This window comes from Eschscholzia californica, unplaced genomic scaffold (assembly GCF_041429995.1).
Source record: "Eschscholzia californica isolate CP2 unplaced genomic scaffold, dmEscCali1.0.p SCAF_4, whole genome shotgun sequence".
Taxonomy (NCBI): domain Eukaryota; kingdom Viridiplantae; phylum Streptophyta; class Magnoliopsida; order Ranunculales; family Papaveraceae; genus Eschscholzia; species Eschscholzia californica.
The window spans coordinates 21,615,786-21,633,862 of record NW_028238461.1 but is presented as its reverse complement, the minus strand read 5'-3'; the positions used below and the strand labels follow the sequence as shown (position 1 = coordinate 21,633,862).

Here is an 18,077-nt window from a genome sequence, read left to right as displayed (position 1 = left end):
TGTTTAGGGTTCGTGTTTAGGGTTTCGTCGAGAATATAACATACATCTGTAATAATCATTATAGTATAATAGACTGCAGTCTCTGCATAGTTTATAACCATATAAATTAAGGTCATATATTCATTTCTCTTGTCTAATAATATATACAACATCACAACCTGCCATTTGGTAATATATTTAAACTTGTGTAAATTCAAGTGCATTTGCATCTGGATCTCTAGCAAAGATTGCTGGCCTCCCTGACTTACTTAGTGTGTAAGGAACACCTGCAAAATTGATATCCAAATCAACCCAAAAATGTCTTGTAATCGGTAATACAACATTTTGATCATTTCTGCTCCATACTTCAAAATCATTGATTTATATGCAGAACAACAAAAATAATAGTTGGATGTCGAATTCACATGATCGATCTAAAAGCACATGAGAAACTTCTAATAGGAATATGATTTCGAGAAAAGTAGTATTGCATGAATAATGTGAATGAAGGTGCTTATGATTTACCTGCTTTATCAAAAATTTCTTTTAGCTTCGAAACGTCTTGTATTGCAATACAAGCATGACGGTCTCTTCCACCGTGTTCAGGACGACCAGTTAAAGGATCCGGATTTGGAAGCTCCATCAAATGAATCATTTCTGAACCAACCCACAACCAAGCACCCCTGTAAGGGAGTTTATCATTTGGTCTTGCTTCGTTTATCTCAAGTCCTGCATTTATATCAACAATTACAAATAACTTTCATAAGAAGTTTAAACCAGTATCCAGCCTAAGGATTTCAGAAAGTAGCATACCCAAAAGATTTTGGTAAAATTCGAGTGATCTTTCAAGATTTTCACACAGGAACCCAACATGGTGGATGCTCACAACTCCAATTCCTGCATAATTATCACCAACCAAATGATAAGATTCTAGTCCAAAACAATGTTACCTGGAACACCGATCTCATACACGGTTCTGGTAATCAATACGCTACTATGTTCAATATGCTCGATACTCTACGACTACGTATTACCTCTTCAACACTGTTTTAGTCCAAAACAATAGGTAACGGGAAAAAAATTTGTAATGAACTACTCAACTTTTATAAAAAAACAATTGTTTAATTGAGGCCGAAGAGTACAAAATTAGAGTACTGGATTCTGACGGGTACCCGGGAAGCGGTACATAAGAGGGTAGAGTATCCGGTAATATTGGTCTACAATTGAAATAAGTACAAGAAAAGAAAATGAAAAATGAAAGAGATGAACTCTAACCGTTGCTACTGGCAGATTCGGTAGTAGTAAATTGTTTTACAAGAGACTCCTCTCCAACAGAGACCTTAGCATTTACCGTCAAAGAACGCCTTATCCTACTGTTTCTTCCAAGAAATTCGCTGTTTTGAGTTGATGGCATGTTATTAGGAATGGCATTGAATCTAACGCGGTTCGTCTGTGAAAATTACTCCATGATCAGTGGTAAGAGGATAAGGAAAGTAACAACAAACAAAATGACATTACAGCATCAAGAATTGCTTCATATCGATCCAATAATAAGTGATTACGGATTCCTCTATGTTGGGGATTTATTACAATTTTACAGGAATCATGATTCACAAATGAATTTTGGAGCTATAATGGTGAAAAATGTGATTGGTGGAGGAAACAAGAAAACCTAACCTAAGCTGAAGTGTAGAGCTAAAATACTGAGTGGGTATCAACCAAAACTTCACTAAAATTTAGATAAATCCATCAAGAAGTTAGAAGTACCAATTTCTGCTCAGTTCTACAGAAAATTGAAAAACCCTAATAAGCCAATTGCTACAGTATAGTTACTATCATCAACCCTACCCATTAAGCAGAAATGACACTAACAGCATAAAAATCAATCAAATAAATAAAATCAATCAAATTAAGCGTGGGGTGGGGAGGAAGGCCTTAGTTCAGTTCCAAACCAAAAAAAAAAAAAAAGACAGATTCATGGAACAACAAATTGGGGATTGAAACCCTTTACCTCATTTAAGTGGAGAGAAGGAACTGAGAACAAACCCATGATTGAAGAAGCCATGGAATGGAAAAGTATAAGCTTTGATATCAATAAGAACAGTTTTTTCTCTAAAATGTGATAGACAATACAAGCCACTCCTGTCAATTGTTGAATGAGGAAAGGTTAAGGAGAATTTTTGAAATAAAACCCTCCAATTAGTAGGTAATTACTCATTAGTCCTTGTATAATTGCATTATTCCCAATACGTACACATTAAACATTGTTTCAAAGAAGACAACTTCTAATAAGAAGAGAGATTGTACATAGATATTCTAATAGTTTTTGTTCAATTTAGTAAAATTTAAACAGAGATTTAAAGTTCGATTTTTTTCGGTGAATAATTCTAATGTTTCTTACTAAAAAGAAGCAAAAAAGTTTAAGTCTATTTTTTCATTTATTTTTTACAATTTCATTAAATTAAAATGAAAAACTTTATTAATTAGTTAAGGTCCTGGTAAAGAGGAACCCTTATCGTGCAAACCTTTTCCCCATTAAAATAAGAAAAGGATTGCATTTTTGAATTATAGCCTCCCATGAAACAAATATACCTAACAAAGATAGATTTCGAGAGACCAGCATTTGCTTGCTCTAGTGGAAGGAGTCTCATGATTGTTGACTCCCTTGTTCTCCAAGATAACTTTCTTTCATATCCTTCCATTACCCCCACAAAATATCATGTGGGAGGATTCTCTATGGCTCTGTCATTCTTAAAAAATATTAGGTTTTGTTATTCGTTAGGACTTTGTTACCATAACTTCAAATTCTGGATCTTCAAAGTTCTTATAACTTTTAAGAGATCAGGACATAAAAATTTTGAAAGGTGGAAGTTCTGGATATTAAGTCTTAGAAGCTTTTTCAACAAAAAAAAAAAAAGTCTTAGAAGCTTTAAATTCTAGAATATTCTAACTAGAACCCAAAATCCTGGAATTTTTATTAAAACTTCAAATATTCCATAGTAATGGTTGAGATTAGGCCTGTAAACAGTTCGAACTATTTTCGGATGCAGTACTATCCGAATTCGAAATCCGAAATTATTCGAACTATCCGATAAGGGTTCGATATCCGACGGATGGTAAAAAATGACATTCGAATCCGATATCCGAAATGCTATCCGAATATCGAATATTATCCGATCCGAAATTCTGAATTTTAAGCCGTAACATTATAACACAATATTATCCGAAATTCCGAATATTATCCGATCCGAAATTCAAATACAATATTATCCGATCCGAAATTCTGATAAGGGTTGAAGACTTGAAGTTGAACTTTTATTCTTTGAAGTCTGAAGACTTAGTCTTAGACTTGAAGTTGACTAGTTGAGGATAAAGTTTTGTTTATTTTTTAATCCCTTGGGTGAATCTTAACCGTTGATTTCAAATGCGAATCGGATCGGATTTTTTCGAAGTCGGATATAGCTATATCCGAATCCGAAACCGGTATCCGAAAATTATCCGACAAGACATCCGAAATTCGAATCCGAAATCCGAAATGTCGGATTATTTGAGTGCGGATCGAATTCGGATTTTCGGACCACCGTTTACAGGCCTAGTTGAAATTAAAACAAAAGGCCATAATATTTTAAGACCTAAAATCTAAAATATTTGACATCTTCGCTAATGTATTGTTTCGTCGAGGTCTGGAAACCAAACGAATTTATGACCATACGAGATCTTATTTCGTCAAGGTCTTGCTTTCAGGCGCATCCAGAGTTTTTCGGCAAAAGGGTTCCTCCCTTAGAAAACATATCAAAAAGTCTAGAACTCTAGAAAATTTTATTTCACGAAGATATGTTTTTTTTTTATGAAGAGCACGAAGATATGTTAGGATGTCCAAAAGCCGCTACCTGCCTACCTATAACTACGTAAAAATAAAATAAAATAAAGGGTTTTTTGAGCTTACCCCCTCATCACTAATTGATAATTGAGTTTACCTCCCTCAATAATGGGTAATTGAGTTTACCCCTTTGCAGTTACTATTTTTGACAAAGACACAAAGGGCGTGTTTGGCGTACGTGAAATATGCGACTACCAAGAGCAAATACCCTTCAGTATGATTCCTCATAGTTATTCCACCTTACTTTATTGATTGATTTGGTCGGTAATATGATTAGCAAATGTTGATTTTGTTTGCACATTATTTAACTTATAATTCTATTATCTCATGTCAAACATGTCCTTAGTAGTTTTGTCAAAAGTTCTAAATTCAAGGGGGTAAGTTCAATTACTAATTATTGAAGGGGGTAAACTCAATTACTAATTTGTGTTGAGGGGGTAAGCTCAAAAAAAACCCTAAAATAAATTAAGGGTATAGTGGCCGAGGCAAATACTCAAATTGAAGTCTCACAGAGAATACATGATTGGAGCCCTCCACCCTTATGATTGTCCTTTAGTCAAAGTGTTGGTCAGAATTGTAAAGTAAAGACTTGGCAAACAATTATTTACCCATTATTTCATGTGACCTATTTTTATAAGTGTTATTTCTCAAATAGCCCTTAATTTTATGACCAGCTTCCTGCTTAACCCCCTATTTTATCAAAAATATCCAAATAACCCCCCTTTTGAGTTACCGTTATAACACCGTTAACTAGTCATCACCTCTCTCTGCCACCTTATCTTCTCGCCACCTCATCGTTTTCACCAGCCAAGGTCGTCGGCCAGTCAATTTTTTGGCCGGCGATCTTCAAACACTAAAAAAATTCATCTCTCATCTCTCTCTCTAAAACAAATTTAAATTTCCTTTCTCTCTCTAAATACTCCGGCAAAGGGGAACCCCTTCGTCAGAGATCTGCTCGGACACACCTTATAGGTTTGCCCGAACAGACCCTCAAAGTCTGCTCGAACAGATCTTCAAGGTCTGTCTGAGCAGATCTCTGACGAATGGGTACCCCCTTCGCCGGAGTATTTAGAGAGAGAGGAGAGATGAATTTTTTCTTTAGTGTTTGAAGGTTGTCGGTCGGAAAATTGGTCGACGACGACCTTGATCAGTGAAGACGATGAGGTGGCTAGAAGATGATGTGGAGGAGAGAGAGAGGTGATGACTAGTTAACAGTGTTATAAAGGTAACTCAAGAAAGGAACCATCTAGGTACTTTTGATATATTAAGGGGCTAGGCAAGAAGCCAATCGTTAAATTGGGGGCTATTTGAGAAATAACTTTTTGATATAAACAAGTTGGCCAAGTATATATGAATATGACGTACCCTCTCTGGACTCCAACGGCAACATCCATAGTTCAACAAAATAAAAATAAAAATAAAAGTAAACGGCATCATCCACCATTTCCACATGTTTTCATACTTAATGATATATTAGTATTATTGATGTCCTTGTTGGAGTTTAGGTCATGATCCACACGCCCTCCTACCAAAGTTGACTAAATCATGTAAATCACTCCAAACAAGCAAAACTAGATCATTAAAAAAACAAAACTATACTTGAAGGAAGGATATTTTTCAAAAAACAAATATTTGAAGAAAGGAATATGAAAATAGCTCGACTAAGTCAATGATGAGTTATTTTAGCTCGAGTTAGATTGACTTAAGAAATATATTTTCTTTTCAGCCCAAATGTATACCTGATTAAGATATGGCTCCTAATCTTCATCTTCTCTTTCCTCTATCTCTAGATTCTTCACTGCTAGTAATTTTTCTCTCTTTTTCTAAATTCTTCTCTAGTAGACATAGTCAGTGGAGGGCTTCTCAAGATGGTTAATTTCCTGCTAACTTTTGAAGATGATTCCTCGCTGGAAGTGCGAATGTGGATTAATTCCTTCTAACTTAATCAAGATGGTTAAGTTCTTCACACTTGCTGCCACTCAACCTTGGTAGTGTCGCACACCCTTAGCCGATCCACCTGATCCTTCCCATAAGAGAACCCAAATAATGATCCTTCCCAAAAAGGTCAACCTTTCCCCCATCAAATCAGCAACCTTATTAACTTATTAGAGATTATTAGGGTTAGTGTTTGGTTGTTGCTGGAAAAGTTGAAATAATATAGGTAATAATATGGGTAGCAAGTAGGATTGTGTTTTATAATCTCCTGGTTCCATCTGCAATTAGAAATAATTTTTTTTTCTTAAATTGCAGAGAGGGGGAGAGAGAGAACAGCAGGAGGAGAATGGAAGAGAGAAGGAGAAAGAAAGAAAAGAAATTAAGATATGAAGATTAGGAGATAAAATTCAATCAAGTAAATTTTTGGACCAAACAATAAATATGACCCTTAAGTCAATATTGATTGACTGAGTCTTCATTCCCCCGGAGACTTTTCTTTATTCCCCAAAGCTGCGGCCGTTATTTTTCCTACCTCACACATAAATTTCATGTTGCCGAAAATTATCTTGCAACTAAGAGCATCTCCAATGCAACACTCAAATTGAAAAACTAAAAGTGTCACTTAAGATTTTCTGAATCTTTTTATAAAATACTCTCTCTAATGCGATGTTCAATTTGGATCTCAAAATCATGTGGCATCATTTAAGTAAATCTACTCATCTAGGAAATGACACCTAAGTTATTTTTAAGTTTTCAGAGTGTTGCATAAGAGATGTCTTTTGAATTAAGGATCTCAATATTGACATCTACGAAAGAGAAATTCAATTGAGCCTTCACACATTAGATAAATTGAGTTTCTTTTTAGTTTTGCACAGGAGATGCTCTAATAACAACGGAGGATGAACCACTATTACACTACTTAATAAGTTACAAAGAAAACAAAAAAAAATATTAAGTTCAATGTTTGCTAGATGAGAACCTTCGCATAAATAGCGAGAATGAAACCTACCGTCTTCAAATTTAATAAATAAAACAATGTAAATCAAAGGAAGCAAAATAACGGAAAATTGTAATAACATTTTGTATTGGAAATTTATAGATTTGAGCAACACGAAAATGTGTCCTTTTGACTAGTTGTGTGAAAGTAAAATAAAAATACGTAAGATAAAAATTCTATTTGTACATAGGAATATGTAAAAGACATCCTGAACCACCAAATGCCAATAATGCGACTTTCGTTGGAGATGATTCTTCCTGTCAACTTATCTGTAGAAATAATATTGTTATCTATTTGTATAAGTGTATAACCTCGAAATGTCCTCTTATAATTTGTACAAGATTGTTGAATTCACATCTTTTTTGACATTTTTTTTCCATTTTTCTAATGTAAACACATGGTACTTTAGAGGACTTTCATGTGTCCTTCCTATTATTTTGTAAATTTTAATCACATGGTCTTAACCACTAGTATATTGTACGCGGTTATAAGTACTTATAAAATACTAATCCTAAAGTATGTTACTTCAACATGTATAATTTCTTGGTTTGTGCAATTATTTTCTTAAAATAAAATGAATAAACAATGATGTAACAAATCTTTTGTATTATTTTATAGTTATCACCACTCAGATTTTTGATGTTGAATGCAAGGGGCTGAGCTTAGATTGGGTCTATGGTTATGGATAAATGAAGTTTTTCTTTTTAGTACATGTACTATTTAAATAAGTATTCTGGAATCAGAAATAAGAAAGATATTTTTATCAAGTATTTTATTCCATTGATTGTAGAATTAGAAAGGAAAATGTTTGTGTTGTTGGCCTACTCGATTCGAGTTTTCATTATCTATGATTTACTCATTAAAGTTGAAGTTCTGTTCTTAGTCAATCTGGTTATATTTCGAGTTGTCACTCTATCTGTTTCCTCGAAGAGAGTACTCATATCAGAATAATCCTTTATTTACTATCAGAAAAATCGACAATTGTTGCATAACAAAACTTTAACATTCACTCGGACAGAACCGAGATAGACTTAAAGTAGGTTAAGTCGAGGCGATAATAAATTGTCTTTCCTTAAAATATTTTACACCCATGCAACAGTAGAAATAGTTGGGTGTATGTCTTCTAGGATCCAACGACTTCTTTTCAGGGTTGTAATGGTGGTTCACATTTCTGAAACTGAAAGCGATCGATCTTTTGTAAGCAATATGAACTCTTTCACTTTTGCCAAATTAACTTTCTTGACTCAAGACATGATTTTTAGATCACTTCTGACTTGGATAAGTTTTAACTTAGGTTTTGTTTTCTAGACACAATAAGATACTCCGGACTCCAAAATTCTAGGTTCAATAGAGTACCATTGATTCAAGATTTTAGACATACTAGAAAGCTCTTGATTCTAGATTTTAGACATACTGGAATGCTCTTGATTCCGGATTCTAGACGTACTTGAATGCTTTCGATTCCTTGCTCTTAATTATATCTTCTTAATTAAGGGTTATATTCAACCTACACATGGAAAACGTTTTCAAAAGAAAAAGAGACTCATGAAATCCTGCAATATTCCATTGAGGTGTGGTTATAGACACACTAGAATGTTCCTTCTTTTTACAAAGAGTTGATACTCTTGATACACAAATATATACAGCTCTTAATGTTGAAAGCAAAGGAAAAAACGGATGGACTGTTTAGTTCATGTGGATTTAATTTATATGTTTTGAATAGGTGAGAGCAAAGAGAAAAATCTCTATGGGCAATTGGGATACATTTTATGACGAATGAGATTACAAACATGACGTTTGGTGTATTATAGGTGTCTACGGTGATTAGAGTCATTAGATCAGAACGGATCACATGGAATGAACATCGTTAGTTATATTTAAGAGCATTACCGAAATTTTTCCGAAGAGAGAAACATCATGGTCGTCCTACCACGTGTGTTAATTGAATGCGATCTGTCTGATATGGACGTTCAAGGCATTACCATTTTCACCCCAAACTAATTGTTCGACTTTGCTATTTAGCCTTAATTTAACAAAAGTCAATTAATTTTAACCAGTTTCTCGTCCAAACTTGAATATCTCATTCACCCGGAATCGGATTTGAGTGATTATGTAGGTTTGGACTCCAAAAATATCTCATTCTGAGTTTGACGGGTCTGACTGAGACAAAATTGGCTTGGACTCCAAGAATCCACACATGAATGAATATTTAGGTTTTCCTAAACTAGACTGACATACCGACACTAATAGAGTTTATATGCGGAACTTCACTGCATCGGAAGAAAGTGGTCATTCGAATTTGAAATTTTCTTAGTAAGTAACTAAAAAGATCTACGGTGAATTGTTAGTCTCGAACTGCGTCCTAGTAATTGTTATCCAAAATAGCTATCACACAACTAATCCTTTACTTAGGTTCTAGGTTGTGTTCATTTCGGCCTTGACAATCCTGTGTGTGCTCTACTAAAGTCTGTTGGGATTTGTACGCCTATAAGACTACTAACTAGTGTTGTAAGTGGAATCTTAAACACTAGATAACCAGGATCATAGCAAGACCTAAAGATGAACTAGAATCGGGAAAAACTTGCCTTAATCGCAATTTTTCCCTCGAACCTTCCAATCGTGTGTGAAGATCAAGAGCTCCAATTGTCGTTCCTTTACTTGAGAGACCGAGTAGGTTAACTCGATCTCCCTTCCTTAATGTCTGCTAGGCCTTCATGGAAGGTTGAGAAAAACCTTTCTTCTTGACCAGATAGATAAAATGAGAGCTTTTCTCTTACTTCCTCTCTCTCCACTAGCTCTGTGGGAGAGAGAGATATGATTTTCTCTCTGAGAAAATTCCACACCTTTTATGTTCTCTAACTGGTCCATATATAGAAACCCTAAAATAAGAGTTCCACTCAAATTAGATTTTTATTTTGACCAACAGAAAAGATATTACTCAAAACGCTCTTTTAGGGTAATTAGGGTTTCCCCTTAAGTGTGGTCGGCAAGAGTAGCCCACTATGGGCTTGGCCTGGCCGACCCACTCACCTTGGTCGGCCATCACATTGCCGACCCAATCAGCCTTGCTCTGGCGCCCCTTTCGAGCCCGGTTCTTTCTATCTTTGTTATGAATCTCCATTCGAACTCTTTTGGCTTACTTATTTAGTTGGATCAAATCCATCTTAAGCCTAGCTCCCACAAGTCAAATCTCTCCGATCAAGTCACCATTCTTATGTGTAACCCATTGTAGGATCCGGTCTATGTTAGCTGCGTATCACCGAAGTGATCCGACGATCGTAAGCGGCTTCTAGCAAAGCATTACGATCCTTAATTGGACCGGATTGGATGATCTTCAGGATTAGGTCATCGTTATCCTAGCTGAAAAATTGATCGTATTGCCATCTTGGTTGAAGGACATCTCCTTCAGATCGAACGGATATATCCTTCAGTCTCCCACTTGTACTTAGTTTAAGGTGACAGTTTAGTTAATAGATCTAATTTATGTGGGTTTTGTTGGTTATCATCCCGATGATAATCTTTAGTATTTCAATATTAAATTAAGCTTTCCAAGCTCTAACTACTTTCTTTTATTTGTAAAGTTTGCAACATTCTTTGCCTGGAATCCTTCCAGCTTACTGTTCTTCCATGTCTGGAAGTTTGCAACATATGACTTTCAACAATTTTATTTTCCTACCGAGAATTCATCACAAATTCTTCTAAAGTACTTTGTGTGATCCGAATCAGCTTATCTGGGTTTGATTGGTGACGACTATAGATACTCAAAGTATTTTGAGACGTCGAGGTGAATGCTAATCATGTCCAACATGACCGACCTTATGCCTTTAGCATAACCATCTTTTCTCATGCGTGCTTTCTCATCAGAATCCTTCAGAAGCTGAATCTTGCTAAGTTGTGTGTCATGAAACTTGGGTAGAAACACTTTGTTTGAGTCTTTCGTATTAGACTTTTCAAGAACCTTTCTTGAACGAGTCTTGTCATCATCTCGATCTATCCCTATAGATCTTTGATGCCCAAAAGCATTTCACCTGTGTGTGTGTGTGTGGTCCTTTTAATGAGTCAGATTTAAACTGTTTTCAACATCAAAATGTTGTACTCAATCTTTAATATGTCATCTACATACAGGACCAAAGAAAACTGGGCCACTCCCACTAACCTTCTTGAAATTCAAGATTTCTCTTCATTCCCAAAGAAACCAACTCTCGTTTACTTTGTTGAATCGGAGACTCCAACTCTTACTTGCCCGCTTCAATCCATAGATGGATTTCTGAAGCTTGCCATTTTCACCAGCTTTGGAAGAGTTAACTTCCTCCAGAATGTGTCATGTACACATTCTTTTGCTAATGATTGATCACTATGGTCTCAAGCATCGTGACATGAGAGATGGTCTTTTCATGGTCTAGATCACGAATTCTGTGACCTTCTTTCTTAGTCTTGCTTTGGAAACACCAATGTTTCCATCTATGTCTGGTTTTCACTTTGAAAAATCTATTTGTACTTAACAAGAATTATTCCTTTAAGCAAATAGACCAAGTTCCAAACATGATTTCAGACATGGATCCCATTCTGATCTTATGGCTCCAAGTCATGTTTTAGAGTGATTCCGTCATAGCTTCTATGTAGGTAGCTCATTTTCTTCTTCGGCATGATTTCAGTCCTCTAAGACAGATCTATGAGCCTTCAAGGCCTATAAAGGGTTTGAACAACTTTGAGACACTCTCTACTCCTTGAGGGCTCTCCTGCGAATTTAATTCACTTTGTGCGGAACGATCTTCGAGATCTTCCATCTCTATCTCTCTTTTCATGTCTATTGACTCTTAATAGATAAGAACCGTAATTTCTGACATTCGTATATCACTGTCAGTTTGTTGCTCAGATCGAATTTTTTCGATATCTTATATTCCACCCACTTGTCTTTTTGAAATAACTCTTATTTCAAGAAAGACACTATCAGGAGCAACAACAACCTTGTTCTCTGATTATGGAAGTAGCCCCAATATTTCTTTATCCCATAAAGAAATATTTTGTCTGATATGCAAACTTGGTACTCGGAAACCATTTACGTCAGTTTCATATCTTTAGACCTTGAGAAAAAACCACTTTAGAACCATTCCAAACCCATACTCTTATGGTGTCTTTTCAGCTATAGACCGAATGTTGTTAGGTAGGAAGAAAACCGTGTTTGAGCATATATCCCAAAAAGTGTTCGAAAGATTAGCCTATACCCATCATTGATCGACTCATGTCTAACATGTTCGATTACTCCCAATGGACTCATCACCCATATGATGTGTTTGTTGGAGCAAGGTGGGAAACTATTTCTAAACTTCTTTGATGGTCATCAAATTCTTGACTCAGATATTTACCATCTTGATCCAATCGAATGACTTATGCTTTCATCAAGTGGACTCGGGTTAACTCTAGTTAGTGTATTAATAATTTTACATACATCCGTATGTACGAAGACTATCAGTTCACTAGTCATATCTTCCTTTCGAAAAGGTGACTTTGTCAAATAGTCCTTTTGAACAATACTCACATGTGTCGTATGATTCTAAATGATTGGACTTAGAAGTCCATACAATGGGATCTTCTTCATGTGTCTTATGTCACTTTGACGCAATGACAAAATCAGAGTTGACCGGTTTGAATCCTTTGATTATATCCTATAGTATCAATGTTAACGTTTTTAGTTCTCCTAGAACCGACTTTGTTAATTTGGCACTGATTTAAAACACTTGATGTTTCTGGAAGAACATAATAACTCTTTATTAAGTTCAGCTAGATCAGTGTCTAAAAGAAGACTTTGATCCCTTTCAGCATCCTTAGCAATCACTTGCTTCTGCTCCCTCTTGAATCTTTTCTCCTTTTAGTCAAGTATGTAATTCCCTTGAGCTCCTACTGAGCCGCACATTCAGTTTTAAACATCTGATGCAGGGAGTCTACGATACTTGCTAGAGTAACTATGTTAACAAAGATACAAGAACCAAAATTCGCAATTCCGTTTCTTTTGTCTCCAGGTACTTAGGGTAGTAGTTTCTTTTAATGGCATAGCCATTGCTTTAGAAACATTTACACCGACCCTTTCACATTTTGAATCATAAATACTCTTCGTATATTCCTTTGGTTCCGAATCTCAAGAACTTGCTTCTTAGATTCAATGTTCCTCAATGTTCTTTTCAAGACGACTTTCTTAGAGGCACGACCTCTCCATTCACGACATCTTATTGAACTCTTCCTATAGTCGTCGAGTGGTTGTGAATGCATCCATATTATTGATCTCTTATGAAAGAGAAAAACTTTATGGATGTTCACAAACGACTTTTCGGATAATCACATCATGCTTTTATTCTCAGTCGTTCGAAGTAGTAGTGAACATTATGAATGACATTTTCTTTGTTCGGATTCTTTTCCAATTTCGTTTAATTCCTTCTCAAGGAATGAACGAAGGTTGGAAAACTATTTGCTAACAGTCATATATACTATAACAGTAAAAGAAAAGGCAAAATCCTAAAAACTTATTATCATTGCAAAAACAATTTTTGCCACATTATTCAATGAAAATCGTCCCCATTTAAATAATGCGATTCCAAGGCCCCATTTCTTCGAGGTTAAGCGTATTAGGGTACTGCCCTTAACCCCGTCGTCCTGGGGTGAGTAACTCTTTACTGGTCATACTCCTATGACTCTTGGTTGATGAATAACACGTTTATGTGTTTAAATTCATCCTTTGCTCGAAATCCAAAACTCTTTTGCTGACTCATTGAGAATAACCGTTTAGACTTGTAGACCTCTTCATAGGTCTACCCGTATTGTCCCGAGGTAAAGGGTGGCACCCTGCGGAGGCAGACCCACCATCGATGAACAAGGGCTCAACAGGTGTCGTAATCTGGTAGGCTTTATTCAAAATTCTTTTTGAGGACTTTTACGTTTTTATCATGCATGCATTACTGTTAATTTTAACGTAATCATCCACGATGTAAAACGTAAATAAATAAGTAAATGTGCGCGAGAAAATAAATAAAGCAGACTAGATCCTGGTATGACCCCTAACCTAAAAGATCTAATCTTCTTAGGTATTCGCTTGTTTCGCCTTTGTTCGCATGGATCTCCATCCTCGAACTGCCATTGATTTCTCTCACTTGAACCTTGATCTCATCCTTTGGCTCTTCAATGGACTCTTAGACCCTTAAACTCTAATTACAAGACTTAACGATTGGCAGATCGTGAAACTTGAAAATTAATTATTACATCGGGCATACAGTTGTGCTTAAAAACAAGAATAGAAACACTTCTATGGCAATACCAATCTCCGCATTCAAATTCATACATACATAATAATATGACATTCGTAAAACACAAAAGTATGTATGAGATTTGCTTTCTAAGGTCGAATCTAGGTTTGCTATTTTCTAAATAGCTATCTGGGAGAAACCACCGACATCTCTATGTCAAAGTGGCCTAAAGTCTATTTTCATAAAATTTGGACTAATGGCACGTTTCGGTTTTATCATAAAGATTTCTAAAATCTTTTTAGGAAAAACTTCGTTTGGGCCTTCGGATGGCCCGGGACAATTTCGAAAAAATTAGTTAGAATCGGAAGAAAAAGCGTAAAAGACCGTAAAAACTCCCACTCGGGTCAAGGCCCATTAAGGCCCGAATCAAACTCCAAAGACCCAAGTCAAACTTTGATCAAAGACCCAAAATTTAGTCCATGATTCAAGACGGGTTCTCGGAATGGTACGGGATATGCCTTGGTCTAGGTCCGAGACACTCTCGGTTAAGACCCTAAGGGTGCTTCTGGCTCAGCCGAGACATGCCTAAGCATGGTCCGGACTTGGGATAGCCTTAGCGACAGCACGTTCAAACGTATGATGTCCCATGGCCAGACGTGTCCCAGCCTAGCTGGACGCATCCCAGCGATCTAGACGCATCCTAGCTCCCACTAGTCAAATCTCTCTGATCAAGTAACCATTCTCATGTATAACCCGTTGTAGGATCTGGTCTATGTTAGCTGCGAATCACCGAAGTGATCCGACGATCGTAAGTGCCTTCTAGCAAAGCATTACGATCCCTAATTGGACTGGACTAGATGATCTTCATGATCAGGTCATCGTTATCCTAGCTGAAAAATTGATCGCATTGTCATCTTGGTCGAAGGACACTCCTTCGGAATGACATCTCCTTTAGACCGAAAGGATATATCCTTCAAAGTTGGCCTAGACGACTTTTTATTAAATCGACAATAATTCACACACATATAAGTTATTTGTAATAAGGTATCCAGCTATACTCACGTTAGAATCAAGTTCTAATTTTTTGGATTCATTAAAAATTTAACGCTTAACCTCTAAATGCTGACAATAATGATTTCCTCTTAGGAATGGGTAAGAGATACACATATCTTTCAGTGTTATTGTCGAGTCAGGATATTGATAATCCAACTATTGGTCATCAGATGATCAAGTCAATAAGTCAAAGAAAGACCAATAACCTAACGGGTCAACCCGTGTCAAAGTCACTAGGGACGTGAATCCGAAATAGCTCGGTCACCTAAGCCCGAATTTGGGAGGTCGACAAGTTTCTCTTATGTGCCTTAAGCCCCTAACTCAGACTTTGAGTTTAATTTTTTAACTGCAAAAACAACCTACTAACTTGAATGTCTGAGAGGTTTATGAGTTTTTGCAGGTTCTGTCCCACAATCACAAAAAGTAATTCGTTGAATCTTCATATGCAAAGTGATAATCTAAAAGGCATTTTTAGACATCATCAAATGTATTTTAAATTTCTTTTTGGATTTAGATTGTGGGATCTCCAGTCATCGAGGTAGGGTTTCACCATGCCTTTACATGCCTTTACTCATTTTAGCTCTATTCCCATTACTAATGCAATTTCAGTTTTTTTATTCACCATTGTCCTATAAGGATATGTCAGGTAATTTTAGGATTCGACATAACTCTGACAAATGACTTCCTTGAGAGCATTTGTTTTTCGTTGCTAGTTTGTTGATTTTAGACTTACCATATTCGGTGCATATGCAGCTACTACTTGGTTGCATGCACTGCCTTTAACCACAACTAAATTTCCTCCACAAGTTCGAAACTACTTTGCCTACTTTTCTGCTTTCTCAGGAGCAGTGAATCCACTAGTGTATTTAGAATCCAGTTATGTACGTCTTCCCTTTATACAATTTTGTGATATTAATTATAGCCCTTAGTTTTCAAACATAGTGTTAGATTATATAATTATTGTCCACGTATCATTACGGAGAGATACGAGACACATAATTTATTTTAATTTAGATAAAAATAAAACTTTAAGGTCTTTTAGTACTAGAGGTCATCCTATCGAGAGAAAGAGAAGATGAAAAGTTTGAAAAAAAAAAAGAGCGAGGGACTAACTGATATAAGCGAAGAAAAAAAAAAGGATTTTTAATCAATGCATCAAAAAATACAAAAAGGAGGTCATCTGAACATGCGTGTTGAAGGAGCTTAATTCTTTTTTGCGAAGCTACCATTTTCTCTCCATATAAATGTCATATGATGAGGAAGCATACTATTTTCAACAAAAAAGGAAAAACAAGAATACTATTTTCAACAAAAAAGAAACAAGAAAAGGGGACGCCCTTCATCAAAAAAAAAAAAAAGAAAAGGGGACGCATAGTTGTCTAGACAGTGTGCAGATATTTATGAGTGGGATTATGTGGCATCAAAAAAGCCAACCAAGTGTCAACCAAAGAATATGTTAGAAAAGAGAAGGAGCACATGCTGAAATTGTTGTCATAAAAGAGTCTTCTCTTTCTTTTACTCTTTTATTAGAAGAAAGTGCCCCGTTGGTAGCAAGCAAGCCCCCACACCGCGTTATCCAACTCACCTACACGGTTTACCATTCAACCCTCCCTCCGCGTTCACACCTCTCTCTCTCTCTCTCTCTCTACTTTCTCTCTCTCTATCTACTTTCTTCCCCCTCCTCCACCTCCATATATAAACCCCTCAAATTCACATTTTGAATTCACACTTCTCCCCTCTCTCTCTCTCTCTCTTCAACTCTAAATCTCAGCATCAAACCTCCCTTTCTCTCTCTACCCTCAACAGATTTGACATTATTTTCTCTCTCTCTCTCTAAAATCCTAACTGGACTTCTCTCTCTCACTCTGTCTCTACTACTCATAAAGTTTTATCAACTACTTACAATTTCTCTCTCATTGATATGACCATTACAACCCAAGAAGAAGACTACTCCTACATTTACACTATGAAAGAACCTTCATCAATCAACAACAACAACAATAACAAAAGAAAAAGAAGAAATGATGATGAAGATGAAGAAGAACAAATTGAAGATGAATTCAAACTAGCTAGTAATAATGGAAAGAAGAAAAAAGTTGTCAAAGAATTACTTACATCATTTCTCTTACTAGATGATGATGAAAAAGATAAATCAAATCAAGAATCCTCTTTTTTAGAATCAAATCAAAAGAAGAAAACCCAATCTATGTTTGATTATTACTCTCATCTTCAACAATATTACTCTGATATTGATGAATCTGATAGGTTTACAATTCAACAATCTCATTTATCAGCTAATAAAATAGTAGCTACCCAAATCTCAACTAACCCTAAATCAAAAGAATCAAAGTCAGTTTCAGGTCATCAAAGACGTCTTTGGGTAAAAGATAGATCAAAAGCTTGGTGGGATCAATGTAACAGTCCTAATTTCCCTGAATCAGAATTTCGAAAAGCATTTCGAATGAGTAAATCAACTTTTGATTTGATTTGTCAAGAATTGAATTTATCAGTTACTAAACAAAATACAATGCTTAGAGATGCAATTCCAGTTCCACAAAGGGTTGCTGTTTGTATATACAGATTAGCAACTGGTGAACCACTTCGAGTTGTTTCGAAATTATTCGGATTAGGTATTTCAACTTGTCATAAACTTGTTCTTGAGGTTTGTTCTGCTATTAAAACTGTTTTAATGCCTAAGTTTTTACAATGGCCTGATGAAGATAGATCGAAAAGTATCAAGAACGAATTCGAATCGATTTCAAGAATACCCAATGTTATTGGATCAATGTATACTACTCACATTCCGATTATCGCTCCGAAGATTAGTGTTCAAGCTTACTTCAATAAGAAACATACAGAAAGAAATCAGAAAAGTTCATACTCAGTTACAGTTCAAGGAGTTGTTGATGATAAAGGGGTTTTTACAGATGTTTGTATTGGTTGGCCTGGTTCAATGCCTGATGATCAAGTATTAGAGAAATCAGCTTTGTTTAAAAGG

The 18,077-nt window shown here is 35.9% G+C and overlaps 1 protein-coding gene across 1 annotated transcript; it reads right to left on the bottom strand.

Moving 5' to 3' along the window:
- Window positions 1-47: 47 nt before the first annotated feature.
- Window positions 48-2,250, bottom strand: LOC147543625 (Lactoylglutathione lyase / glyoxalase I family protein). Its single transcript, XM_086633348.1, has 5 exons — window positions 1,991-2,250; window positions 1,255-1,429; window positions 793-876; window positions 505-708; window positions 48-266 (listed from the first exon to the last, which is right to left on the bottom strand). The coding sequence occupies exons 1-5, from the start codon at window positions 2,042-2,044 to the stop codon at window positions 178-180; spliced, it is 606 nt and encodes a 201-aa protein (XP_086489474.1). The 5' UTR covers window positions 2,045-2,250; the 3' UTR covers window positions 48-177.
- Window positions 2,251-18,077: the final 15,827 nt, after the last annotated feature.

What these genes read in the sequence shown, in the direction of transcription:
- LOC147543625 (XM_086633348.1), bottom strand. Translation starts at nt 2,044, where the DNA reads ATGGCTTCTTCAATCATGGGTTTGTTCTCAGTTCCTTCTCTCCACTTA. An exon ending in CTTCTCTCCACTTAAATGAG is followed by an intron (nt 1,430 to 1,990) that starts GTAAAGGGTTTC and finishes TAATTTTCACAG; the next exon opens with ACGAACCGCGTTAGATTCAA. An exon ending in CGAATCTGCCAGTAGCAACG is followed by an intron (nt 877 to 1,254) that starts GTTAGAGTTCAT and finishes ATAATTATGCAG; the next exon opens with GAATTGGAGTTGTGAGCATC.